The sequence below is a fragment of the Punica granatum genome, chromosome 2 (genome assembly GCF_007655135.1).
Source record: "Punica granatum isolate Tunisia-2019 chromosome 2, ASM765513v2, whole genome shotgun sequence".
Lineage (NCBI taxonomy): Eukaryota > Viridiplantae > Streptophyta > Magnoliopsida > Myrtales > Lythraceae > Punica > Punica granatum.
Genome location: NC_045128.1, coordinates 23,726,359 through 23,753,224, shown reverse-complemented (window position 1 = coordinate 23,753,224; position 26,866 = coordinate 23,726,359). Strand labels below are relative to the sequence as shown.

Genomic DNA, 26,866 nt, shown 5'->3' with positions numbered 1-26,866 from the left:
ATGAGGACAATAATCATCACTAAAGAAAGGGAAAAGGCATGCTTGGCGAGGATTGACTAGGAATTTACTTAGCTTTTGCTATGTTTTATTATTTTGGGAGAATAATATTTGTATTATTTTAAGTGGTCGGTAGGGGGTGCTTAAGTTCACAAAATGGTTGGACTGCTTGTTGCGGCTATCCTGTACAACATTAAAATAATTAACCAAACAAACATTAATTGGGTTAATTAATTACGAGGTTGTGGCACGAGGCAAACTGAGTTTTTAGTGAGTGATCAATTTCATTTATATGATGCAGGAGTCTGATGGTTCACTAGGAGCACTAGGTGGTCATGCTCAAGCGAGTAGCTGAATTAAAAGTTAGTATGATGCAAGTGTTCGTATATTACATAGATATCAAACCATTTATGTTACAATGTTCATGACCAATGAGTAACGAAATTGCATGTTCTTCATTTTATGCAACGAGGCTTCACCATCCTTTGTCTAATCATATTGCTCCTTATAATCTGAAAATCTATCACAAAACAATAACAAAAGCGATGTAACCACAAAAGGCATCATATTACATAGTAATTAAAGTTGGCATAACTGAAATACATCAAATGACCATAAAATGCATCATATTACATATTGATATTCATAATCCATCACAATCCATCCATCAAGTTAAATTGCAGTTGGCAAAAATGAAATAACAATATATTATCACAAGTTTAATGTCATATCTACCACCATCACTATGAACAAAAAGCCTTAAATATGGTCAAACATCATGCCATATCTACGACCATCACTACTACACCATACTATCAACCACCAAAAACTGATAAAAACCACCACGACCAACACTATCTAAGCTTTTTTTGCTTCTTGTTTGGACCTTTATCTGCAAGTGTTTGTTGCTGCTGCTCCTACAGTCTTTGTGCCCTTGTTCTCATAATTAGCTGAGGTTGTTGCTGAACCCCTTGCTGCTGAGCCCCTTGCTGATGATCCCCTTGCTACTAAGCCCCTTGTTGTTGAATCCCTTCCTGTTGAACCCCTTCCTGTTGAATCCCTTGTTGCTGCTATCCTTGGACTCCTTGGACAACGTTATTGGGCTAGCCTCCATATCTGCCAGTGTAACTAATTCTCACAAGTTGTCCAAGCAAGTGTACATAGCAAACGCTAGATTGACCTGTGATCAACCCAACACATCTTGAAGCATGTTCGAATTCTCTATACATAAGCTGCCTAATATTTTTGCATGAAGTGACTTTCTTTTGCTTGCTTGTGCTTGGTTTGTCCCCAACTTCCTTGAGCTTACTGGTGCCTGGTCCATCCCTAACTTCATTTGTGGCATTTCTTTTGACCTGTCATTCATAAAATCACAAAAAATACAACATTAAATTATGTGGATAAGACACTAAGCCAACAAAAAAAACAATATACTTACAAGTAACTTTGGTCTATTCTCATAAGTAGAAACTAACTTTATGACTGTGTTCCTCACCATACTTACAAGTAACTTTGGTCTTTTCTAGCCTTCAGCCTCCGGGGGATTCTTGAACTAGAAGATCGGGCTTCAATTCGGTCCTTGAGAGGTGCATCCCCGTTTTCTTCCTCCTAGGGTCAGCTTACGTGCAGTATTTATGGTACTTCCCAAGTAACTACACCAAGTACTCAGTATTTATACTCGAGGAGGATGTGAGGAGCCGGAGAGTCAACATTCGTCGGAGGCTGATGTGCATCTTGAGCACTGAAGTGGAGGCGATGCGAGAGGAGGTGATAGGGATGATTCCTAGGATTGTGTATGCAAATCCTAGGAATGGTGGATTCCCTGACTTTGAGGATGCTTTTGACGTAGCAATCATGGGGGTCCTTAGGAGTATAGAGGAAACTAGGAGGAGGATTTCTCAAAGGAAGAATCCCAGTCTTGGGTTTTCTGATTGGGATAGGAGGAAATTGACTTGCCCTCTGTGGTAAGAAAAAGTTATTAATTGATTGCTGGTCATTATAGTTCTCAATTACAGCGCAACACATAATCACAGTAAAATGAACAATTCTCAAAACCTCACGATATATGTGACAAACTGTGATTGATATTCTTATATGATCACGATAGCCGACAGCCAACTAGTCCTTGTTGGTTATTATGGGAGAAAATGAGATACTTAGATTTTAGAAAAGGAGGAAACTGTATCAAATCGCTTATCTTCCTGGAGTCATTAGGATAGAGAGAAGAAACACCCAGACATCCTCTTATTTGTCAGGAAGGTTTTAGGGGTAGGAAAATTCAATTTTATAATTAATATTGCAAGAAGAGTTCGACTTTAAGTTGTGTGCCCTGATCCCTTGTTTAAGTTCTTGTGATTCTTAATCTTGATGAGTATCCATGTTATTTTTCATTCTATTTGTTAGCCCCGGAGGCCATCCAACCAACTGAAGAAACGAGGAAACCGAAATAGAAACGACACACGAATAATTAGGTGGAATTAAAAGTATCCATTATATCGCACAAAAGATATTACAACAAGGTCACACTCGTACCTCCCAAACCCAAACCCCAACCTATTCTCACCGAGACTAAGTCTTACACTAAGCTCTCACGATCTTCACCATCACGTCTAACCAGTGCTCCAAGACTATCTCGATATATAGAGTACAAGATCCATATCTATATTATCATATAAATATCTTAAATATCCATAAGAAATATATTATAGAATATTTATCTCTAAAAGACCACCTGGGAAGTTAAAACGGAATCGCACCAAAACGGAAATGAAATCGTGAGGATATCTCTCATTCGGCCATTCGTGCCTCAGCACGAAAAACTGGTGCCTCGACACAGAAATTCCAATACCTCAGTAAAAGCGTGCCTCAGCACATTCTGGTCAATGCCTCTGCACACTTCATAGATTTCTCCGTAAAAGAGTGCCTCAACACACTCTGGTCAGTGGGTCGAATGTGGCTCAACAATAGGTTCGATAGTCTAACAGTAGCTGTTTACAGATCCGATAATAGCTAATGAGGTCATTACTTACTAACAAAATAAGAGGTAGTTTTCTAACATGACAGTTCTAAACCGAGTTTCTTTCATTGCGGCACTTATTATGACATTTACCAATAGAGAAAACTTTGGATAAGCACATTTAGCAAGTAACTAGACTACAACATATCGTAAACTCATACTTCATTTCTCCACATCACATTATGTCCTACCAAAATCATCATGCAGTACATAATTCTAAACCAGCATTCGACCTGCATATGTTCCTGCAAGTTTAACTTAAAACATCCATGATTTCACAAACCTAAGAGTCAAGTCTCCATTTACACTTCCATGATTTCGGATTTCCTCTTAGGCCGCTTTCCAAGAGGACAAAGGGCGGTGTCTCAGAATCCTTCCATGTGGGAACATCAGGTGGGTATCTCTCGCCCTTCACTTTTTCAGAGGTCGCAATGGACTCCAGCTCTGCCATTTCTTCCAACATAAGCTTGACAGACAGGGCTCCGATATTCTGTCTTAGGTTCTCTAACTTGGTGGTCCCTGGGATGGGGCACACGTCGTCCCCCTGATGGTGAACCCATGCGAGGGCTAGCTGTGATGGGGTGCACCCCTTCCTCTGTGCTATCTCGTTCACTCTATCGAATATCTTTGTGTTGTACTCCAAGTTCTCAGGTTGGAACCTTGGGAGATTCTGCAAAACAAATGGATTTTCAAGCCAAATAGTAAACCAGAAGCAAGAATTATCCAGTGCTTAGTTCAACTTGCTTCACAAAACTTGGGGACAGAGCTTTGCTTGGATTCAAATATCTTCTAGGCTTCAGCTTTTCTCAAAATTTTCTTTTATAACTGAACTCGGCTAAACTCGAGCTTGAGCAGTAACTTAGAAAATGAGATGAGTTAAATCAGGCTCTAGCAGGGTAAGACTAAGCTCAAGCAAAGCGAAACAAACTAATAATCTTTGGCCGAACTCTTGCGTTCAATTCAAGAAGACTTCAAGCTGGCTGGCCCTCAGTAACTTGACTAGCTAGACCTTTCCATCGGCTATTTTGAGCTCTCACATGACCTCACAATGACTTAGCTGACAGTGGAAGACTTGCTTGATTCCGGTCTCTGGGATGCTTACTCTGCTTTCTAAATGTAGTAGTTCAGTTCCGACATGTTAAATTTTCAGTAATCCAAACACTGGTGAATTTATACCAGCTTAAACTTCAATTAGAGTTAGTTGCCAAAAAAAGTAAAATAAAATAAAAAGAAGAATGAATGAGAAGGTTCTTTCCAACCTTGCAAAGTTTAAGGCACTAGAAGCATTTTTATGACCACTGTCTGATATCACTTATACTTCTATTCACGAAAGCATCGCAAAATTGCTATAGAAGAAAGGCAAGTAAGCACCGAGTAAATTCTCCATTTATGTAATTTTACTTTGGTAAATATTCCAGCATAATAAAATTAACTGGCGCAAAATTTGCAGAGAAAATTCAAGTAGCTTAGTAAGTTCAATTCAAATTGTACTTAGACAGTGTGCACAGTCCTTGCTTATTGCCATGCACCAATCTTCAAATTGAACCATTAACTGAAGCTTTTGAGCTTATTTTACGGTGCACCAAATACTTTAGCAGGACTTCACGTTAGCCAGCTTTTGTGGATATGCCTTCCTCCAGGCCCGTTAGAAGTGTAAGACTATCTTTTCGCTCATGCTTAATAAATCATGTCACTAAAATAAGGCAAATAATACAGACCTTTCTGGCATCATCGTTCGACAAGTTCTCAACCAGTTTTGGGCCCACAGAGAAGAACCCTCGTCCCAGAGGACTGTATGAGACAATCCCGATCCCAAGTTCCCTGAGAAATAGAATATAAGGGAATATAGTTCCATCATAGAATACGAAGAAAATAAAATTCTACTTATGGTAGAACAGAATTTTCAATGCAAGGGGGTTGCCCTGACCTGCAGGTGGGAATTATTTCTTCCTCAACATCTCTCGACCACAGTGACCACTCCAACTGAACAGCAGTTATTGGATGAACGGCGTGGGCCCTTCTGATAGTTGAAGCGGAGGCCTCGGACAGACCGATGTATTTTACTTTCCCCTCCTCAACGAGTTTCTTCAACTCCCCAATCTCCGAGAACACGAGAGAAATTTATCAATGAAAAGCTAAACCATAGACCATTTTATCCTTCCGATAAAAGCAGGATACAGAATAATATCTTACTGGCAAGAACACTTGCCAGTTGCACAGAATTTGCAACAGCTTCACAGAGTCAATACACAATAGCAGAGCCTAACTTATATAACAGCGCAGAAACTTATGACAGCAATTTCAATTCCAGCACACATGACTCCGAGAAAGCTAGTGGCAAACAACTAAATTAACATAGAATGAAAAGGTTCATTATACCGTCACTTCGATGGGGACTCGAGTATCGATCCTATGCTGGTAGTAGAGGTCAATACAATCAACATCGAGCCGCTTCAAGCTGCCCTCGCAGGCTGCCCTCACGTATGCTGGGTCTCCACGGATGTTCCCATTCCCGCCTTCAAAATAAACCCCAAATTTGGTGGCTAATTGGACTCTGTCCCTTATCCCTTTCAACGCCTGCTCAAAGGATTCAAGGTTGGTTATACCAAAAACACGCAAAAACTGGCCACAGGGGACCCATCAAGAAGAGTGCCCGAAAAGGTCGGCCCTTTATAAGGAAATCAATCGACACAACATTTCTTCCGACCAAGAAAGTGCAAGAATCTAGAAACAGGATGATAGTATGAGAAACCCACATGATAAAATAAGCTTATTTATGGAGAAATAGGAGCTGGCCCACCTTGCCGAGGAGAATCTCGTTGGTATGAGGGCCGTAGATATCGGAGGTGTCGAGGAAGGTGATGCCGCTGTCGACGGCGTGGTGGATGAGGTCGATCATGTCGGGCTCGGGCTTCGGGGAACCGTAGAAGGCAGACATGCTCATGCAGCCAAGCCCCTGAGCGGACACCTCGAAGCCCTGAGACCCCAACTTGATCCTCTTCACTGCCGCCATGACTCTGCCCCCTCCTCTGTCCTTCGTCTGCTTCTTCTTCTGGATACGTACCACCTCACAATCACAAAGTGGGGATGGAGCAGTAATTGAAGTGAAGAGCAGTAGAAAGGCAGGCAGGTTATAAAGTGTCAGAAGGGGAGACTCCCACAGTAACAAACGGCAGACAACGGTCAACCACCAAAAAAAAAAAAAAAAGGGGCAGACAACGCAAGGCCTGACGTCCTACCAAATAAAAAAACGCGAGACCTGACGTCCTACCAATAAAAACGTAAAGACCTGGCGAAGGAGCTGTGAGTTGACTAGATTCCTGACATGCGTTGACGAGTATATGTTTTTGGTCGAACGCTACGGAAGAATCGATACAAAACTAGTCTTCGGACCTACGCGTTGCCGGGGTATTTGTATTTTTTGGAGACAATGGTTGTAAATTTATACCGAAAGGACATGCATTGAAATATGGAAAGACAAATTTATGATCAATCTATTAAATTGCAACATTAAGACTTTTAAAATGCACGATGACTCTTCACCTTTTACTCGAATCTCTTCTTAAAAAGTGACCACTTAATTCTAATAATATTTTATTAGAAGTACTGATCACTTTCTTCTCATGAATTTGAATTACAGTTTTTAAATTTTTTTCATATGGACAAGGAATTCTTCCAAATCGGGTTGCACTATAATTTTAACTTGAGAGAGCGAAATTTTTCACAATTATGAGAAGAACTATCCTTAGTCTTCTCTATTATAGAGATATGAGTAATGTTCGTTCATTGAATTGACTACTCTGTAAGATTGGGCGATTAGAAAGAATGTCTCTATTATTTTTACAAAAAGCTGATCACAAAATTTAGTCATAATCGAAATTGTCTTATCTATATATCCATTCCAATAGTGGTCGTTGTTTTTATTTATATGCCTGACCATTCTAGCTTGTGCGTGGGCACGGGCCTTGCATCTAGTTAAATTTGTTAAGGTGATGAAAGTACAAAAAAAGGTGATCATAACGTACTAAAATGAAATGACTACGAAACTTATTAGGTAATTTATCATACTTTACAATGTTGTATAATATGGGAAATCGGTTCCGAGTACCTTATATTTTTCACGATACCTGAACCCTACCCTGTAAGGGACAGGTTCCAAAATTTTGAAATCAGACCCTATCATGTTGAATCCTGGAATCGGAACATACCCGGAACTTATATTATACCACAGGTTTCGAATGCCTAGTTGAAACCTATAAATTTTTTTCTTTGGCTAAATAAAATCGAAAATGTCACATACATAATCAGTAATCATGCCAAATAGAATATCAATAAATATTTAAATTAATCCACAACAACAACAAAAAATATGTCTCATCAATCCATCGATAAAATTAAACATCCATAATACGATCCCACATAACAAAGTGCCTCTGTTTTGATTCATTAAAATAGACAATAACTTTACTTTTTTCTCTTTTTTTAAATAAATAACCGGTTCCGAATACCTTGTAGGCAGGAATTGGAACCGAAATCGATTTTCACCGATTCCTAACTTTAATATCCGGAACCTACCATATTTTCAATATGAGCTACCCGGACCATATCCTAACAGGTAGATTCCGATCGGTTCTCAATATAGCTGGTACCCGTGCACACCCCCATTGTATAGTCCCTCAATAACAAGTTCAAGAGTTTCAAAAAAGGTGGTTGTGGCGCTTCTGATTGCACTTTCTTGCATTTATATATTATTATAGTTGATATAACCATATTGTAGTTGATGTGCCAGCGGGAGTGCAGACTCTCTCCCAGAATGGCACAGTGGTAGTTCTAGACGAATTTTTATGGCATGTATCATTACGGCCACACTCCTTACGTAGTAGGGAATGAAAAAAAATCTAATATAATAAAAGGAAAATCTAATATAAAAAGGAAAAAAGAAAACTTCGATTTTTAATCTTTGGTTACCTTTTCACTTCCACCCCTAAATCGCGGCATTGCATATCACATCCTCAACCATAACTTGTGGAGGCAATTAGGACTTTCTAAGGAGAGGATTAGGAGTTGGGTTTTTTCTTCTTTATTTTATTTTATTTTATTGAGATAATAGGAAATTTGATTTGCCTTCCATAGCATGAAGAATCATTAGTTAATTAATAGTTGTACTCCTCAATCACAATAAAACGTTATCATTATCACAATGTCATAAGTTATTACTGCTCACAACTTTAAAGGGATTGGTCTAGTAATAAAGAGGACTTCCAGTATCCACATGATCTCGAGTTTAATTTCCCTTGAAGCCATCTGCCAGACTTAACCATCCAATTTACTGGTTCATTGTGTCACAGGAGGCGCACGAGACCGGGAATAATAGGAGTTGTTTTTTTTTTATTGGGATAACCAGAAGTTTGATTTGCCTTCCATAGTATGAAGAATCATTAGTTAATTAATAGTCATAGTCTTTAATTACAATGTAACATTATCACAATGTAATAAGTTATCACTGCTCACAACTTCAAGGGGATTAGCCTAGTAATAAGGAAGACTTCCAATATCCACATGATACCGAGTTCAATTTTCCTTGAGGCCACTTGCCAGACTTAACCGCCTAGTTTACTGGTTTATTGTGTCGCAGGAGGTACATGAGACCGGGGTATAATAGGAGTTGTTTTTATTTTTTTATTGGGATAATCGGAAGTTTGATTTGCCTTCCATAGTATGAAGAATCATCAGTCAATTAATAGTTGTAGTCCTCAATCACGATGTAATGTTATCACTATCACAATGTAATAAGTTATAATTGCTCACAACTTCAAGGGATTGGCCTTGTAATAAGGAGGACTTTCAGTATCCACATGACACCAAGTTCAATTTCCCATGAGGCCACCTGCCAGACTAAACCGCCTAGTTTACCGATTCATTGTGTCGCAAGAGATGCACGAGACCGAGGATAATAGGAGTTGGATTTTTTTTTCTTTTATTGGGATAATAGGAAGTTTGATTTGCCTTCCATAATATGAAGAATAACCAATTAATTAATAGTCATCCTCAATCAAAATGTAATGTTATCCTATCACAATGGAACAAGTTATCACAACTCACAAACTTCAAGGGAATTGACGGAGTAATAAGGAGGGCTTCTAGTATCCACATGATCCCGAGTTCAATTTCCCTTGAGACTCCCTGCCAGACTTAACCACCCATTTTACCGGTTCATAGTGTCACAGGAGGTGCACGGGACCAGCAGTTTAATTGGGCGAAATCTACACCCCGTTAAGAAAATAGAAAAAATTACCACTGCGCACAAAGCCATACACACAATATGACAAAATGAGAAATTGGGATCGGCAGTCATACAACATCACATGATGGTAACCGACTATTAATTTGTAGCTATTTTCCATGATCTAGTTTAAGTTATTGTGATTTTTTACATAGACAAGCTTCCGTTTTATTTCTGAGAATTCTGTGGCTAGAGAGAAGGTTCGATATTCTAATAGTAGCTCCCTGCAGATGTGTCCATTGGTAAAGAAGTTGTTGGCAATTTCAGGTGTAGTTTCACATTAGACAGTTCTTGAATGAGCATCCGATCATTACTGCACATATTATGTCATATGTAGCAGTAAATAACTTGGACTAGCACATTTAGAAAGTGGCTTGACTAGTATTTCAATCCGTGCCAAAAACATCATCCGGAGAAGTTGGCTTTCGGCTCAAACCACAACATTATTCTAAACCAACACACAATTACGCATTGTGATTTCACAAACTTGATAGTTGAGTCACCCCGGTACAGATCAATGATCTCCTCTTAGGCAGTTTTCCATGAGGACAGGGGCGGCGTCTCAGAATTTTTCCATGTGGCAAAATCGGACATGTACCTTTCACCCTTCACGTTATCAAACGCTGCAATGGACTCAAGCTCTGCCATTTCTTCTGATGTAAGTTTGACGGACAGGGCAGCGATGTTCTGTTTAAGGTTGTCTATCTTGGTGGTCCCCGGGATGGGGCACACGTCATCCCCCAGGTGGTGGACCCACGAGAGGGCTAGCTGTGATGAAGTGCATCCCTTCCTCTGTGCGATGTCGTTCACTCTATCGAATAACTTTTTATTGTGCTCCAAGTTCTCGGGTTGGAACCTTGGGAGATGCTGCAAAACAAACGGAATTTCAAGCTAAATAGTAAACCAGAAGCAAGAATTATCCAGTGCTAAGTTCAACTTGCTTCACAAAACTTGGGGACAGAGCTTTGCTTGGATTCGATTATCTTCTAGGCTTCAGCTTTTCTCAAAATTTTCTTTTATAAACTGAACTCCGCTAAACTCGAGCTTGAGCAAGAACTTAGAAAATGAGATGAGTTAAATCAGGATCTAGCAGGGTAAGACTGAGCTCAAGCATAGCAAAACCAACTAATAATCTTCGGCTGAACTCTTGAGTTGAATTCAAGTAGACTTCAAGCTGGCTGGCCCTCAGTAACTTGACTAGCTAGACCTTTCCATCGGCTATATTGAGCTCTCACAAGACCCCACAATGACTTAGCCGACGGTGGAAAATTTGCTTGATTCCATGTTGGGTATCCCTCCAATTTTGAAGGAAGTTGGGCTCAAATTGTATTGGGCTTTTATCGGGCTTTAATACGCCCAAAAACCCACTTTTGTTAGGGTTAATTTTCAGCTAAATTAGCTGGGTAAGAGGCAGCAGAATATAGCAGCAAATTAGCACAGAATAACAGAGAAGAGCAGAGCAGAATTCGGATTAACAGGGGGCAGCGCGCAGCTGGAGATCAAACCTCGATCGGGATGTCAAACGAACTCCGATTGGGACGAAATTTTGACAGCAGCTTCACAACACGTAGGGCTAAGATCTGAACGGTCAGAATTTCTATTCGAGCTCTGTAGGTACTGTTTCAGCTGACTTTGTGAACCACCCGGTGTGGGTGACGAATTTAGTGTTTGGGTGATCCAAGAGAGTGTTTCTCTTGAGTTTGGTGATCCAAGGGTTTACCCTTGATGAAAGACATTGTATAACCTTCATTCATAGTGGATTGTTGATTCGGAGTTGGTCCCGTGATTTTTCCCCACATCGGGGTTTTTCACGTAAAATTCTTGGTGTTCTTTTACTTTACTGCTTGTTGGTTGATTTGATTAGTTCCTATCTCGATTACACTAGTAGGGGAGGAAGATTAATCGCTACGTTATTATTTGGTTAAGTACATCCCTTCCCAACAAGTAGTATCAAAGCCTCGGGTTAGAGAAGTTTGAGTTTTTTTCGGTGTTTTCGAGATGGAGGAGTCTACAGGATCTATGTTCAAGTTGAATGCAACCAACTACTCTATATGGAAGTCTCGGATGGAGGATCTTCTATTTTGCAGGGATTTGTACGATCCCATTGAAGGGGATTCCGCGAAACCCAAAGATAAGGATGACAAGGCTTGGAAACGCACAAATCGAAAGACTATTAGTTTGATTCGACAGTGGATAGACAATAGTATTTATCATCATGTTGCTCAGGAGACAAATGCGAAAGTTTTGTGGGATAAATTGACAAATCTCTATGCGAGGAAGACACCGCAAAATAAGGCATTCCTCGTGAAGAAGCTGGTTCATCTTCGTTACCATGATGAAGGTGATATGGCTGTGCACATGAGTAATTTTCAAGATATTATTAACCAGTTGACGAACCTGGAGATAATATTACCCGATGAGTTGCAGGCTTGTCTACTTTTAGGGACTCTACCAGATAATTGGGACACACTTGTGGTTGCTTTAAGTAATTCTGCGCCAAACGGGAAGCTATCGTTGGCCACGGTGACAGACAGTTTATTTAATGAGGAGACTATAAGGAAAGGCTCGGGGATTTCCATTCAGTCTGAAGCTTTGGTTACTGAACAACGGGGGAGAAGTCAAAGCAGAAATTTCTCTTCCAAGCATAGTAACTCACGTGGCAAATCGAGGGGTAGATCAAAGTCGAAGACGAGGAAAGTGGTCACTTGCTATCACTGTGGAAAAGAGGGACATTACAAAAGGGAGTGTAGAGCTTTGAAGAAAAATCAGAATGGCAACGGTGAGAGCAAGAAGGAAGAAGGCACTACAGCAGTGGCATCTGATGGAGAGACCTACATCGTTTGTGATGAAGTCTATGTGAATTTCACGTGTCAGGACTCTACCTGGGTTGTAAATACAGGTGCCTCGTTTCATGTCACTCTTCATCGGGATTTCTTCTCATCTTACACTACTGGGGACTATGGTTATGTGAGAATGGGGAATAGACAATCATGCAAGATTGTCGGTACTGGTGATGTTTGTCTAGAGACCGAGCTTGGCTGCAAGTTGCTTCTAAAAAAGGTGAGGCATGTTTCAGAAATTCGCCTTAACCTAATCTCGACGGGTCAGCTTGATGATGAAGGCTACAGTAATGAATTTAGCAATGGGAGATGGAAGCTCTCCAAGGGTTCGTTGATTGTGGCACGGGATCAGAAGACCGACACTTTCTACAGGCTGCGTGCCAGGCACAATTCCGGTCAGGTTAATGTTGCTGAGGATTATCCTATCGAGCTATGGCACAGGAGACTTGGGCATATCAGCGAGAAAGGTATTCAAATTCTTGCTAGAAAGCAGTCTTTGCCCGTTAAAGGTATGCACTTGAGCACTTGTGATCACTGTTTAGTTGGTAAGCAGAGGAGAGTTTCTTTTGTTAGAAGTCGTCCCTCTAGATGTAATCATATACTTGATCTTGTGCATACTGATGTTTGTTTCATGTCGGATAGATCTCTTGGTGGTGCTCTCTATTTTGTGACTTTTATAGATGATCATTCCAGGAAGGTTTGGGCTTACCCTGTGAGAACTAAAGATCAAGTGACTGAGATTTTCAAAAACTTCCATGTAGCAGTGGAAAGAGAAACGGGCATGAAGCTGAAATGTGTCAGAGCTGATAATGGTGGTGAGTATAGGGGTCCTTTCGAAAACTATTGCAGAACTCACGGTATCAAACTTGAGAAGACAGTACCGAAGACACCACAGCAGAACGGGCTTGCAGAGAGGATGAACCGCACAATTGTTGAGAGAGTTCGTTGTATGCTTTCTCAGGCAAAACTGTCTAAGTCTTTCTGGGGCGAGGCAATGAGGTCAGCGGTTGATCTTATTAATCTTATACCGTCAGTTGCACTTGATGGAGATGTACCCCAGCAGGTGTGGACCGGCAAGAAAGTATCATACAAGCATCTCAGAGTCTTCGAGTGCAGGGCATCTGTTCACATTCCTCGAGATGAAAGATCAAAACTCGATGCCAAGGCAAAACAGTGCATCTTCTTGGGTTATGCACATGAAGAGTTTGGGTATAGGTTTTGAGACCCTGATAGCAAGAAGATCATCAAGAGTAGGGATGTTGTCTTCTTTGAGGACCAGACAATCGAGGATTTGCAAAAGTTAGAGAAGGCCAGAGTAGGCAATCCTCACGAGGTCTCTATTCCTGTACCGGTTGATGTAGAGCATCCAGTGGAAGAGGTACCTGGTGAGTATGAAGAAACCACGACTGGGGGTGAGATTCCTCAGGTAGATGATGATGTGACTACAGATGATACAGGCTCGCAGTTACAGTTAGAGCCTGCAGATCTACCTAGACGATCTGATAGAATAAGACGACCATCTACAAGATATCCGCCTCATGAGTATGTGCTACTGACTGATGAGGGAGAACCTGAGTGCTATGGTGAAGCTGTGGCACATGATCACAAGGAGCACTAGTTGAAGGCGATGAATGAGGAGATGAACTCCTTGTCTGAAAATCACACGTATGACCTAGTGAAGCTACCGCAAGGTAAGAGAGCATTGAAGAACAAATGGGTCTACAGGTTGAAGACAGAGAACTCGCGACCTCGATACAAGGCTCGACTGGTAGTGAAAGGTTTCAACCAGAAGAAAGGAGTTGATTTCGAGGAGATCTTCTCGCCCGTTGTCAAGATGTCATCGATCCGAGTTGTTCTCGCACTGGCAGCTAGTCTGAATTTGGAGATCGAACAGCTCGATGTAAAAACAGCTTTCCTGCATGGTGACTTGGAGGAAAAAATATATATGGAGCAGTCTGAAAGATTCCAAGTTAAAGGTAAGGAGCATTTGGTGTGCAAGCTGAGTAAGAGCTTGTATGGGCTTAAGCAAGCACCTCGGCAGTGGTACAAAAAGTTTGACTCTTTCATGTTGAGCCATGGCTACACACGGACAACTGTAGATCATTGTGTGTTCGTGAAACAATTCTCGGATGGTGATTTTATCATTTTACTGTTATATGTGGATGATATGTTACTTGTTGGTCATGATATGAGCAAGATTGCAGAGTTGAAGAAAGAGCTCAGTAAGTCCTTTGCCATGAAGGATTTGGGATCGGCAAAGCAGATCCTTGGGATGCATATTTCTCGTAACAGATCAAGTGGAAAAATTTAGCTTTCTCAAGAGAAGTATATCGAGAAGATTTTGGATCGGTTCAATATGGGTAATGCTAAACCAGTTTCATCACCACTTGCTTCTCATTTCAAACTTAGCTCGAAGCAATGTCCTACAAGTGAGAAGGAGAAAGAAGAGATGAAGAAAGTCCCTTACTCATCAGCTGTAGGGAGTTTGATGTATGCCATGGTCTGTACAAGACCAGATATCGCTCATTCTGTTGGTGTGGTTAGTCGTTTTCTCTCCAATCCGGGGAAAGAGCATTGGAATGCAGTTAAGTGGATTCTGAGGTATCTCAGAGGAACATCCAAGGTGTGTTTACACTTTGGCACTAGTAAACCGGAGTTAGTGGGCTACACGGATGCGGATATGGCAGGAGATATCGATTCCCGGAAATCCACTTCGAGATACTTGATGACTTTTGTAGGGGGAGCTATCTCATGGCAATCAAGGCTTCAAAAGTGCATCGCTTTGTCTACAACGGAAGCCGAATACATTGCGGTGATCGAATGTTGCAAGGAGATGTTGTGGTTGCAAAAGTTTTTGCAGGAGTTGAGCTTGAAGCAAGAAAGGTATGTTCTACACTGTGATAGTCAAAGCGCCATTCATCTTTGCAAGAATCCCACTTTCCATTCGAGGTCGAAGCATATCGATATCAAGTTTCATTGGATTAGAGATGTGTTGGAGTCCAAGCTGGTGAAGCTAGACAAAGTGCACACTGATGAGAATGGAGCTGATATGATGACAAAACCTCTCGCTAGGGAGAAACTTCATGTTTGCCGAAGTATAGCCGGTATGCTCGAAACCTCCAAATAGTCGGGAGGGGGAGTTTGTTGGGTATCCCTCCAATTTTGGAGGAAGTTGGGTTCAAATTGTATTGGGCTTTTATCGGGCTTTAATAGGCCCAAGAACCCACTTTTGTTAGGGTTAATTTTCAGCTAAATTAGCTGGGTAAGAGGCAGCAGAATATAGCAGCAAATTAGCACAGAATAACAGAGAAGAGCAGAGCAGAATTCGGATCAACAGGGGGCAGCGCGCAGCTGGAGATCAAACCTCGATCGGGACGTCAAACGAACTCCGATTGGGACGAAATTTTGACAGCAGCTTCACAACACGTGGGGCTAAGTTCTGAATGGTCAGAATTTCTATTCGAGCTCTGTAGGTGCTGTTTCAGCTGACTTTGTGAACCACCCGGTGTGAGTGACGAATTTAGTGTTTGGGTGATCCAAGAGAGTGTTTCTCTTGAGTTTGGTGATCTAAGGGTTTACCCTTGATGAAAGACATTGTATAACCTTCATTCATAGTGGATTGTTGATTCGGAGTTGGTCCCGTGATTTTTCCCCACATCGGGGTTTTCCACGTAAAATTCTTGGTGTTCTTTTACTTTACTGCTTGTTGGTTGATTTGATTAGTTCCTATCTCGATTACACTAGTAGGGGAGAAAGATTAATCGCTGCGTTATTATTTGGTTAAGTACATCCCTTCCCAACATTCCAGTCTCTTGGACCCTTACTCTGCTTTCTAAATGTAGTGGTTCAGTTCCGACATGTTATACTTCTATTAGAGTTAGTTGCCCAAAAAAGTAAGAAGGTTTTTTTCAACCTTGCAAAGTGTAAGGCACTTGAAGCATTTTTATGACTCTGTCTGATATCACTTAGACTTCTATTCACGAAAGCATCGCAAAATTGCTATAGAAGAAAGGCAAGTAAGCACTGAGTAAATTCTCCATTTATGTAATTTTACTTTGGTAAATAATCCAGCATAATCAAATTAACTGGCGCAAAATTTGCAGAGAAAATTCAAGTAACTTAATAAGTTCAATTCAAATTGTACTTAGACAGTGTGCACTGTCCTTGCTTATTGCCATGCACCAATCTTCAAATTGAACCATTAACTGAAGCTTTTGAGCTTATTTTATGGTGCACCAAATACTTCACCAGGACTTCACGTTAGGCAGCTTTTGTGGATATGCCTTCCTCCCGGCCCGTTAGAAGTGTAAGACTATCTTTTCGCTCATGCTTAATAAATCATGTCACAAAACTAAGGCAAATGATACGGACCTTTCTGGCATCATCGCTCGACAAGTTCTCAACCAGTTTTGGGCCCACGGAGAAGAACCCTCGTCCCAGAGGACTGTATGCGACAATCCCGATCCCAAGTTCCCTGAGAAACAGAATATGAGGGAATATAGTTCCATCATAGAATACAAGAAAAATAAAATTCTACTTATGGTAGAACAGAATTTTCAATGCAAGGGGGTTGCCCTCACCTGCAGGTGGGAATTATTTCTTCCTCAACATCTCTCGACCACAGTGACCACTCCAACTGAACAGCAGTTATTGGATGAACGGCGTGGGCCCTTCTGATAGTTGAAGCGGAGGCCTCGGACAGACCGATGTATTTTACTTTCCCCTCCTCAACGAGTTTCTTTAACTCCCCAATCTCCGAGAACACGAGAGAAATTTATCAATGAAAAGCCAAGCCGTAGACCATTTTATCCTTCCGATAAAAGCAGGATACAGAATAATATCATACTGTCAAGAACACTTTTGTCAGTTGCACAGAATTTGCAACGACTTCACAGAGTCAATACACAATAGCAGAGCCTAACTTATATAACAGCGCAGAAACTAATGACAGCAATTTCAATTCCAGCACACATGATGGGGAATTCCAAGAAAGCTAGTGGCAAACAACTCAATTAACATGGAATGAAAAGGGTCATTGTACCGTCACTTCGATGGGGACTCGAGTATCGATCCTGTGCTGGTAGTAGAGGTTAATACATTCGACATCGAGCCGCTTCAAGCTGCCCTCGCAGGCTGCCCTCACGTAGGTTGGGTCTCCACGGATGTGCATCTTCCCGCCTTCAAAATAAGCCCCAAATTTGGTAGCTAATTGGACTCTGTCCCTTATCCCCTTCAACGCCTGCTCAAATGATTCAAGGCTGGTTATACCAAAAACATGCAAAAACTGGCCACTGGAGACCCATCAAGAAAAGAGCCCGAAAAGGTCGGGCCTTTTTAAAGAAATCAATCGATACGACATTTCTTCCTAGTTCCGACAATGAAAGTGCAAGAAACTAGAAACACGTTGGGTGTGCATGGATACCGGGTATATCCGGAACCGGTTGGAACCTACCCGTTAGGTAGGGTTCGGGTAACTTCAATTGAAAATAGGATAGGATTCTGGTAGTATTATAAAAAATCGGTGAAAATAGGTTCTAGTTTCGGTTCTAACATACACCCAAGACCTATATTTTTTATAAAATAATTATTTTATATTTACATAATTCTCTATGTGCGATGTAATAGCTACAGAATCCGGCTTATTTGCTTTGTCTACGAAGAAGAGTTACATCATCCTTTTTTTTATCTAAATAGCTACATAATCTTGTAATTGCATACTTGCTTTGTCTATTATATAATCCTAAAGAGAGCCACATAATCCTTTAATTTTATGGACGACATTTATTTGTTTTACGTGATTGAGAAATAGGAGCTGGCCCACCTTGCTGAGGAGAATCTCGTTGGTGTGAGGGCCGTAGACATCGGAGGTGTCAAGGAAGGTGATGCCGCTGTTGACGGCGTGGTGGATGAGGGCGATCATGTCGGGCTCGGGCTTCGGGGACCCGTAGAAGGCAGACATGCTCATGCAGCCAAGCCCCTGAGCGGACACCTCGAAGCCCTGAGACCCCAACTTGATCCTCTTCACTGCCGCCATGACTCTGCCCCCTCCTCTGTCCTTCCTCTACTGCTTCTTCTTCTTCTTCTGGATACGTTCCCCCTCACAATCACAAAGTGGGGACGGAGCAGTGATTAAAGTGAAGAGCAGCAGTAAGGCAGGCAGGTTATAAAGTGTCAGAAGAGGAGACTCCAACAGTAACGGCAGACAACGTTCAACCACCAAAAAAAAAAAGGGCAGACAACGCAAGAGCTGAAGTCCAACCGGAAAAAAAAAAAAAAACGTAAGACCTGACGAAGGAGCTGTGAATTACTGGATTCCTGACATGCGTGGACGAAGAATCTATCTATATAAATCTAGTCTTTTGCGCGGGTACTTGTATTGTTGGAAGACGTAGATTGTAAATTTATTCGATATTTTTTTTAGAAAATTCAAAATTTATTAATGATGTTACTGGATGTGCTTTCTAGAGAAATGAAAAGATTGAGGTAAAAATTAGAGAAGTCAATAGAGAATGTGAAAGGACAGTAAACTCTTAACTCCTTATTTACAGAGAATGCTTACAAGGAAGCTTCTCAACAAATGGATAGGAGGCTCTTGTTGAGAGTGCTTTAAATTACTACATATACATATACTTAAAGCTGGCCTCGTAGGACAAAGAGGAGTTCTCCTCACGAGACCTTTTGTGGGACCACCAATAGTAACATGACAAGTGATATTATAATGTGATACCACCCCACCTTTTGAAATAGAAATGAGATGCATTGGAATATGAAAAGACGAATTTATGATAAATCTATTAAGTTGCAATATTAGGTCTTCCAAAATGCATAATGGTTCTTCACATTTTGCTCGGGCCTCTCCTTAGAAAGTGACCACTTGTTTTTTATAACATTTTACTTGAAACACTTATCACTTTCTTCTCATGAATTTGAATCATAGTTTTTTAATTTTTTTCATATTGACAAGGAATTCTTCCTAATTAGGTTGCACTATAATTTTAACTTGAGAGTGGGAGAAATTTTTCACGATTATGGGAAGAATCCGTCCTTAGTCTTCTCGGTTATAGAGATATGAGTAATGTTCATTCATTAAATTGACCACTCTGCAAGATTGAGCGATTAGAAAGAAGGTTTCCATTATTTTTATAAAAAGGTGGTCACAAAATTTAGTAACAAACGAAAGAGCTTCTATTTTCTTGCTTTTATATATTATTATAGCTGATATTAATCATATTATAGTTGATGTGCGAGTGGTAGACTCCCTCCCAGAATGGCACCCTGGTAGTTCTAGACGCATTTTATGGCATGTATCATTTCGGGCACACTCCTTGCGCAGTCCTGAGTCAAAAAAAAATCTTATATAATAAAAGGAAAATCTAATATAATAAAGGGGGGAAAAACTTTTGATTCTTAATCTTTCGTTAACTTTTCACTTCCGCCCCCAAATCTCCAAATTGCATATCACAACCTCAACCATAACTTGTGGAGGCAATTAGGACTTTCTAAGGAGAAGTTAGCAGTTGGGCTTTTTTCAATTTTTTTAAAATTTTATTGGGATAATAGGAAGTTTGATTTGCCTTCCATAGTATGAAGAATCATTAGTTAATTAATAGTCATAGTCCTTAATCACAATGTAACGTTATCATTATCACAATGTAATATGTTATCACTACTCATAACTTCAAAGGGATTGACCTAGTAATAAGGAGGACTTCCAGTATTTACATGATCTCGAGTTCAATTTCCCTTAAGGACACCTGCCAGACTTAACCGCCCAGTTTACTATTGTATTGTGTCACAGGAGGTGCACGGGACCAGGGAAAATAGGAGTCGGGTTTTTTTTTATTGGGATAATAGGAAGTTTGATTTGTCTTCCATAGTGTGAACAATCATCAATTAATTAATAGTGGTCCTCAATCACAATATAATGTTATCACTATCACAATGCAATAAGTTATCGCTGCTCACAACTTCAAAGAGATTGGCTTAATAATAAGGAGGACTTCCAGTATCCACATGATCTTGGGTTGAATTTCTCTTCGGGCCACCTATCAGACTTAACCACCCAATTTACTGGTTCATTGTGTTGCAGGAGGTGCACGAGACATAGGGATAATAGGAGTTGGTTTCCCGTTTTATTGGGATAATAGAAAGTTTGATTTGCCTTCCCTAATATGAAGAATCATCAGTTAATTTATAGTCATAGTCCTCAATCATATCACTATCACAATGTAACAAGTTATCATTGCTTACAACTTCAAGGGAATTGGTATAGTAATATGTATGACTTCCAATATCCACATGATCTCGGGTTCAATTTCCATTGAGGTTGCCTGTTAGACTTAACCGCCCAGTTCGCAGGAGGTGCAAGGGGCCTAGGATCATAGGAGTTGGTTTTTTTTTTATATTGGGATAACAGGAAGTTTGATTTGCCTTCCATAGTATGAAGAATTATTAGTTAATTAATAGTCGTAGTCCTCAATGATTACAATTATCACTATCACAATGTAATAAATTATCGCTGCTCACAACTTCAAGGGGATTAGCCTAGTAATAAGGAGGATTTCCAGTATCCACATGATCCCGAGTTCAATTTCCCTTGAGGCCACCTACCAAACTTAGCCGCCCAGTTTAGTGGTTCAGTGTGTGACAGGAGGAGCACGGGACCGGGGGATGATATGAGTTTTTTTATTTATTTATTGGGATAATAGGAAGTTTAGGTTACCTTCCATAGTATGAAGAATCATCAGTTAATTAATAGTCGTAGTCCTGAATCACAATGTAACGTTATCACTATCACAATGTAATAAGTTATCATTGCTCACAAATTTAAGGGGATTGACCTAATAATAAGGAGGACTTCCAATATCCACATGATCTCGGGTTCAATTTCCCTTGACACCACATACCAGACTTAACCGCCCAATTTACCGATTCATTGTGTCGCAGGAGGTGCATGGGACCGAGGATAATAGGAGTTAGATTTTTTTTTTAACTGGGATAATAGGAAATTTGATTTGCCTTCCATAGTATGAAGAATCACTAGTTAATTAATAGTCGTTGTCCTCAATCACAATGCAATGTAATAAGTTATCACAGCTCACAACTTCAAGAGGATTGGTCGAGTAATATGGAGAACTTCCAATATCCACATGATCTCGGGTTCAATTTCCCTTTAGGCAACCTATTAGACGTAACGGTCCAGTTTACTGGTTCTTTGTGTCGCAGGAGGTGCATGAGACCCGGAGATAATAGGAGTTGGGTTTTTTCTATTATTAGGATAATCGAAAGTTTGATTTGCCTTCCATAGTATGAGGAATCATCAGTTAATTAATAGTCGTAGTCCTCAATCATATCACTATCACAATGTAATAAGTTATCACTGCTCACAACTTCAAGGGGATCGGTCTAGTAATAAGGATTTCCAATATCCACATGATCCCGAGTTCAATTTTCCTTGAGGCCACCGATCAGACTTAACCGCCAAGTTCTCAGGAGGTGCAAGGGGCCGAGGATAATAGGAGTTGTTTTATACATATATATATATATATATATATATATATATATATATTGGGATAATAGGAAGTTTGATTTGCCTTTGATAGTATGAGGAATCATCAATTAATTAATAGTCGTAGTCCTTAATCACAATGTAATGTTATCACTATCACAGTGTAATAAATTATCACTGCTCACAACTTCAAGGGAATTGGCCTAGGGGACTTCCAGTATCCACATCATCCCGAGTTCAATTTTTCTTGAGGCCACTTGCCAAACTTAGCCGCCTAGTTTACCCGTTCATCGTGTCGCAAGAGGTGCACAGGACCGGGGGATAATATGAGTTGTTTTTTTTTATTAGGATATTGGGAAGTTCGATTTGCCTTCCATATTATGAAGAATCATCATTTAATTAATAATCGTTGTCATCAATCACAATGCAATGTTATCACTATCGCAATGTAATAAGTTATCATAGCTCACAACTTCAAGGGGATTGACCTAATAATACGAAGGACTTCCAATATCCACATGATCCCTAGTTCAATTTCCCTTGAGACCCCCTGCCAGACTTAACCGCCCATTTCACCGGTTCATTGTGTCGCGGGAGGTGCATGGGACCGGGGATTAATTGGGCGAAGTCCATACCCCATTAAAAAAAAAGAAAAAAATTATCACAGCGCACAAAGCCATACCCACAATATGACGAAATAAGAAACTGGGATAGGTTGTGATGACGAAATAAGAAACTGGGATAGGTTGTCATACAGTATCACGTGATGGTAGCCAACTAACTATTAATTTATAGCTATTTTCCATGATCCTGTTTAAGTTATTGTGATTTTTTAACTTAGACAAGCTTCCGTTTTATTTCTGAGAATTCTGCGGCTTGAAAGTAGGTTCGATATTCTAATAGTAGCTCTCTGCAGATCTGTCCATTGGTTAAGAAGTTGTTGGCAATTTCAGGTGTTCTTCACATTAGACAGTTCTTGAATGAGCATCCGATCATTACTGCACATATTATGTCAGATGTAGCAGTAAATAACTTGGATTAGCACATTTAGAAAGTAGCTTGACTAGTATTTCATTCCGAACCAGTAACTCCCGTATTTTCCTATTGCATTATTTCAGGCCAAAAACATCATCTGGAGAAGTTGGCTTTCGGCTCAAACCACAACATTATTCTAAACCAGCACACAATTACGCATTATGATTTCACAAACTTGATAGTTGACTCACCCTGGTACAGATCAATGATCTCCTCTTAGGCAGCTTTCCATGAGGACATGGGCGGCGTCTCTGAATTCTTCCATGTGGCAACATCTGACATGTACCTTTCACCCTTCACGTTATCAGGTGCTGCAATGGATTCAAGCTCTGCCATTTCTTCTGATGTCAGTTTGACGGACAGGGCTCCAATGTTCTGTTTAAGGTTATCTATCTTGGTGGTCCCAGGGATGGGGCACACGTCATCCCCCTGGTGGTGGACCCACGCGAGGGCTAGCTGTGATGGAGTGCACCCTTCCCTGTGTGCGATGTCGTTCACTCTATCGAATAACTTTTTATTGTGCTCCAAGTTTTCGGGTTGGAACCTTGGGAGATGCTGCAAAATAAAGGTATTCAGTACAAGTAAATAAGGCAAACAGCACACAGAAGTACAAAGATTTTCCCAGCTATACAGTAAATCCGAGGCGAGTAACTCCGCCCACAAAATGCAAGCAATAGAGCTTTGCTCAGATTCTATTATCTTTTAGGCTTAAGATGTTCTCCTGCTAGAGCTCAACTCTGCTCAACTCTCAGCATGAATCTGATGAGCTCATGGTTCTGTTCGAGCTTGGGAAATGTAGTATACTTATACCGTTAGACTTAAATATAAAGTCTCAACTGTATGAGAGAAGTTCGATCAGGCTTTAGCAGGGTAAGACTAAGCATAAGCACAGCTAGATCAAGTGAAAAGCTTTGGTCGAACTTAAAGATTGAGTTGAATTCAATTAGACTTCAAGCCACCCCTGAGTTGAATTCAATTTGACTTGCTAGCCCTTACCATCTGCCATCATAAGCTCCGACATGAGCTCACAAGGACTTAGCACGAAAGTGGAAAAACGAATTGATTTGGTTTCTTGGACCCTTGGTTTGCTTTTTTTTAGTAGTTTGGTTGCGACATGTTACATTTTCAGTAATCCAAACACAATTAATGACTTTATTTACTAGCTTAAAGATGTGAAGGCTCCTCCCAAACCTTGCAAAGTTCAAGGTATTAGAAATAATGAAGACAATTACATTGTCCGTGCAACATTTTTATGACCAGTCGGATATCACTTCTGTTTCTATCAGTGAAAGAATTGCAAAATAGCCATACAAAACAGGCATGAAAGCACTGAATAAATTTTCCATTTATGTAATTTTACTTCTTAAGTATTCCAGCACAATCGAATTAACCGGCGCAAAAGTTACAGCAGAGAAAATTCAGTAACTTAATAAGTTCAGTAAGACAGTCTGCATGGTCGGTCCTTAATTATTACCACACACCAATCTTCAAATGACACCATTATCTGAAGCTTTCAATGCTTTAGCCAGTTTCTGTGGCTATCCATTCCTCCTGGCCCATTTGGAATTTGAGATACTGAATTTCAATCAAATGACTCTTTAACGGTATAGAACTATTGTCTTCATACTTGAACAATAAATTATTGTATACGGCTAAAGAAAATGATATGAACCTTTCTGAAGTCATCATTCGACAAGTTCTCAACCAGTTTTGAGCCCAAAGAGAAGAACCCTCGTCCCAGAGGACTGTATGCCACAATCCCAATCCCCAGTTCCCTGAGAAAAAGAAAACAAGGAAATAAAGTTCCTTGGTAGAATACAAAGAAAATAAAAATTCTACTTATTGTAGAACACAGTTCATTGTGAGGGGGTCCTCACCTGCATGTGGGAATTATATCTTCCTCCACATCTCTCGACCACAGTGACCACTCCAACTGAACAGCAGTTATTGGATGAACGGCGTGGGCCCTTCTGATAGTTGAGGCAGAGGCCTCAGACAGACCGATGTATTTTATTTTCCCCTCCTCAACGAGTTTCTTCAGCTCCCCAGTCTTCAAGAATGAAAGAGGAACTTATCAATGAAGAGATTGTCAGGACTTTATGGTCTATTTTTGTAGCATATGCTAAATCTAGGCGAACAACTGTTGCATATAGCATCAAAGAACACTTTACAAAATCCAAAACAATTAGTTAGATAAAGGGGAAAAAAAGAAGAAGAAACAATTCTATAAAATGGTAATTATACTTTATACAAATCATACTCCACGAAAAAAGTTAAGTAGGCAGCATGATATATTCTGTAAGTCAACGATCGGAAAGATCAGTGATATCACACAAGGAAACAGAGTGTACACCAAGAATTAAATCATAGATGTTCGAGCATTCTAATCAAGAGTTCTCCCAACGATCAATCTAAAAGATCAAAATCGTCATCAGCAGAATTATGAATCAGTTAGTTAAATAAATAAATAGGTCCAAGGTTACAAGGATTGTAGAAGTTCTAGGGAATTGCGCCATGGATCTTCTAAAAATCTTCAGGTGACAAAGATTTTTCAGCGAACCTCACAAGTAATGTGCCCAACAACTTAACAGAGTCAATAAGCAAAAGCAGAGCCCGCCTATATACCTGCCGATTCCAGAACTCATGACTCCGAGAAAGCTAATGGAGAACAACAAAACTAACATGGACTGGAAAGGGAGAAATACCGTCACTTCGATGGGTACTTGAGTATCGATCCTGTGCTGGTAGTAGAGGTCAATACAATCGATATCGAGCCGCTTCAAGCTGCCCTCGCAGGCTGTCCTCACGTAGGCTGGGTCTCCACGGATGTTCCCCTTCCCGCCTTCAAAATAAGCCCCAAATTTGGTGGCTAATTGGACTCTGTCCCTTATCCCCTTCAACGCCTGCTCAAAGGATTCAAGGTTGGTTATACCAAAAACACGCAAAAACTGGCCACTAGGGACCCATCAAGAAAAGAGCCCGAAAGGTCGGCCCTTTTTAAGGAAATCAATCGACACAACATTTCTTCCGACCAAGAAAGTGCAAGAATCTAGAAACAGGATGATAGTCTGAGAAACCCACAATAAAATGAGCTTATTTATTGAGAAATAGGAGCTGGCCCACCTTGCCGAGGAGAATCTCGTTGGTGTGAGGGCCGTAGATATCGGAGGTGTCGAGGAAGGTGATGCCGCTGTCGACGGCGTGATGGATGAGGGCGATCATGTCGGACTCGGACTTCGGGGGGCCGTAGCAGCCGGACATGCCCATGCAGCCGAGGCCCTGAGCGGAGACCTCGAAGCCCTGAGACCCCAACTTGATCCTCTTCACTGCCGCCATATTCTCCCACCCCTCTGTCCTCCACCTGCTTCTTCCTCTGGGTACCACCTCACAAACACCAAGAAGAAGAAGATGATGATGAAGAAGCTGATCAATGAAAGCTCTCACCACCGATGTAGGATGGAGCAGGTGATGCCGATTTATGGAGGATGGGTGGGGGAGGAGAACAGTAGTCGGTGAAAAGGGTCCAGGGCAAACTCCAACAGCAACAAACACCAGAAGACGTAAGTGCTATCGTGTGATCACGTCAGTCAACCCCTACTTATTGGTATTCTATAATTTATATTATCCGACAAAGACGATAATTGCGGTCTCTAATCGTAACTCTGTGATTGGTCAAATTAAGGGAGGAAAAATCTAAGGTGGAAGAGTTTTATCATGGACCCATTCGCCTCTAAAAACAGAAAAACTTTGGAGATGGGGCCGTAATATAGAGATACAGGACGCGGACACGGAATCAATGATCTTTTATTAGTTAAATTTATGTGCCTTTTTATTCTACTTCCTTTCATATTCTTATATTATATTCATAGGCCTCGATTATTATTAAAAAGAAAAAGTTGGTTTTGGTCCAGTATTATCCTCAATAATATAATTCGGACATTCAATTTGGAGCATTGCTATATGTGCCGAAATATCTTAGCGTAAATGCATTTTCTGATAAAAAAGATATCCGCTTATTATATTAAAAAAACAAAAAAAAGTTGGTTTGGGTTCAATATCATACTCTAATACAATTAGAACATTCTATATGGAGCATTGTTTTATGTGCCAAAATATCTTATGGAAATGTGTTTTCTAATAAAAAAGCTATCCACTTGTATTCATATATATATATATATATATATATA

The 26,866-nt window shown here is 40.4% G+C and overlaps 2 protein-coding genes and 1 pseudogene across 4 annotated transcripts; all 3 read right to left on the bottom strand.

Annotated features, from left to right (window-relative positions):
• Positions 1-3,158: 3,158 nt before the first annotated feature.
• On the bottom strand, positions 3,159-6,126 carry LOC116194425 (annotated as a pseudogene).
• Positions 6,127-9,809: 3,683 nt separating this feature from the next.
• Positions 9,810-26,250, bottom strand: LOC116194424 (probable aldo-keto reductase 2). 3 transcript variants are annotated; one of them, XM_031523236.1, is made up of 5 exons: positions 25,803-26,250; positions 25,385-25,582; positions 24,557-24,729; positions 24,352-24,454; positions 9,810-10,163 (listed from the first exon to the last, which is right to left on the bottom strand). In XM_031523236.1, exons 1-5 carry the CDS (start codon positions 26,013-26,015, stop codon positions 9,825-9,827), a joined length of 1,026 nt encoding a protein of 341 aa, XP_031379096.1. In that variant the 5' UTR covers positions 26,016-26,250; the 3' UTR covers positions 9,810-9,824. The 3 variants fall into 3 exon arrangements, with proteins under 3 accessions (XP_031379096.1, XP_031379095.1, XP_031379097.1); XM_031523235.1 differs by lacking the exon at positions 9,810-10,163 and adding an exon at positions 22,662-23,234 and having other exon boundaries at positions 25,803-26,241; XM_031523237.1 differs by lacking the exon at positions 9,810-10,163 and adding an exon at positions 24,082-24,230 and having other exon boundaries at positions 25,803-26,243.
• On the bottom strand, positions 16,236-18,224 carry LOC116194427 (probable aldo-keto reductase 2). Its single transcript, XM_031523238.1, has 4 exons — positions 17,958-18,224; positions 17,178-17,375; positions 16,717-16,889; positions 16,236-16,610 (listed from the first exon to the last, which is right to left on the bottom strand). The coding sequence occupies exons 1-4, from the start codon at positions 18,168-18,170 to the stop codon at positions 16,475-16,477; spliced, it is 720 nt and encodes a 239-aa protein (XP_031379098.1). The 5' UTR covers positions 18,171-18,224; the 3' UTR covers positions 16,236-16,474.
• Positions 26,251-26,866: the final 616 nt, after the last annotated feature.

Bases quoted from the DNA above. Each gene is read 5' to 3' on its own strand.
- LOC116194427 (XM_031523238.1), bottom strand. From the start codon at position 18,170: ATGGCGGCAGTGAAGAGGATCAAGTTGGGGTCTCAGGGCTTCGAGGTG. The intron at 17,376-17,957 runs GTGGGCCAGCTC...TCATTTGAGCAG, and splicing joins ACGAGATTCTCCTCAGCAAG to GCGTTGAAGGGGATAAGGGA. The intron at 16,611-16,716 runs GTGAGGGCAACC...TCTGTTTCTCAG, and splicing joins GAAATAATTCCCACCTGCAG to GGAACTTGGGATCGGGATTG.
- LOC116194424 (XM_031523236.1), bottom strand. From the start codon at position 26,015: ATGGCGGCAGTGAAGAGGATCAAGTTGGGGTCTCAGGGCTTCGAGGTC. The intron at 24,730-25,384 runs GTATTTCTCCCT...TCATTCTTGAAG, and splicing joins AAGTACCCATCGAAGTGACG to ACTGGGGAGCTGAAGAAACT. The intron at 10,164-24,351 runs GTTCATATCATT...TTTGTTTTGCAG, and splicing joins CGAATGATGACTTCAGAAAG to CATCTCCCAAGGTTCCAACC.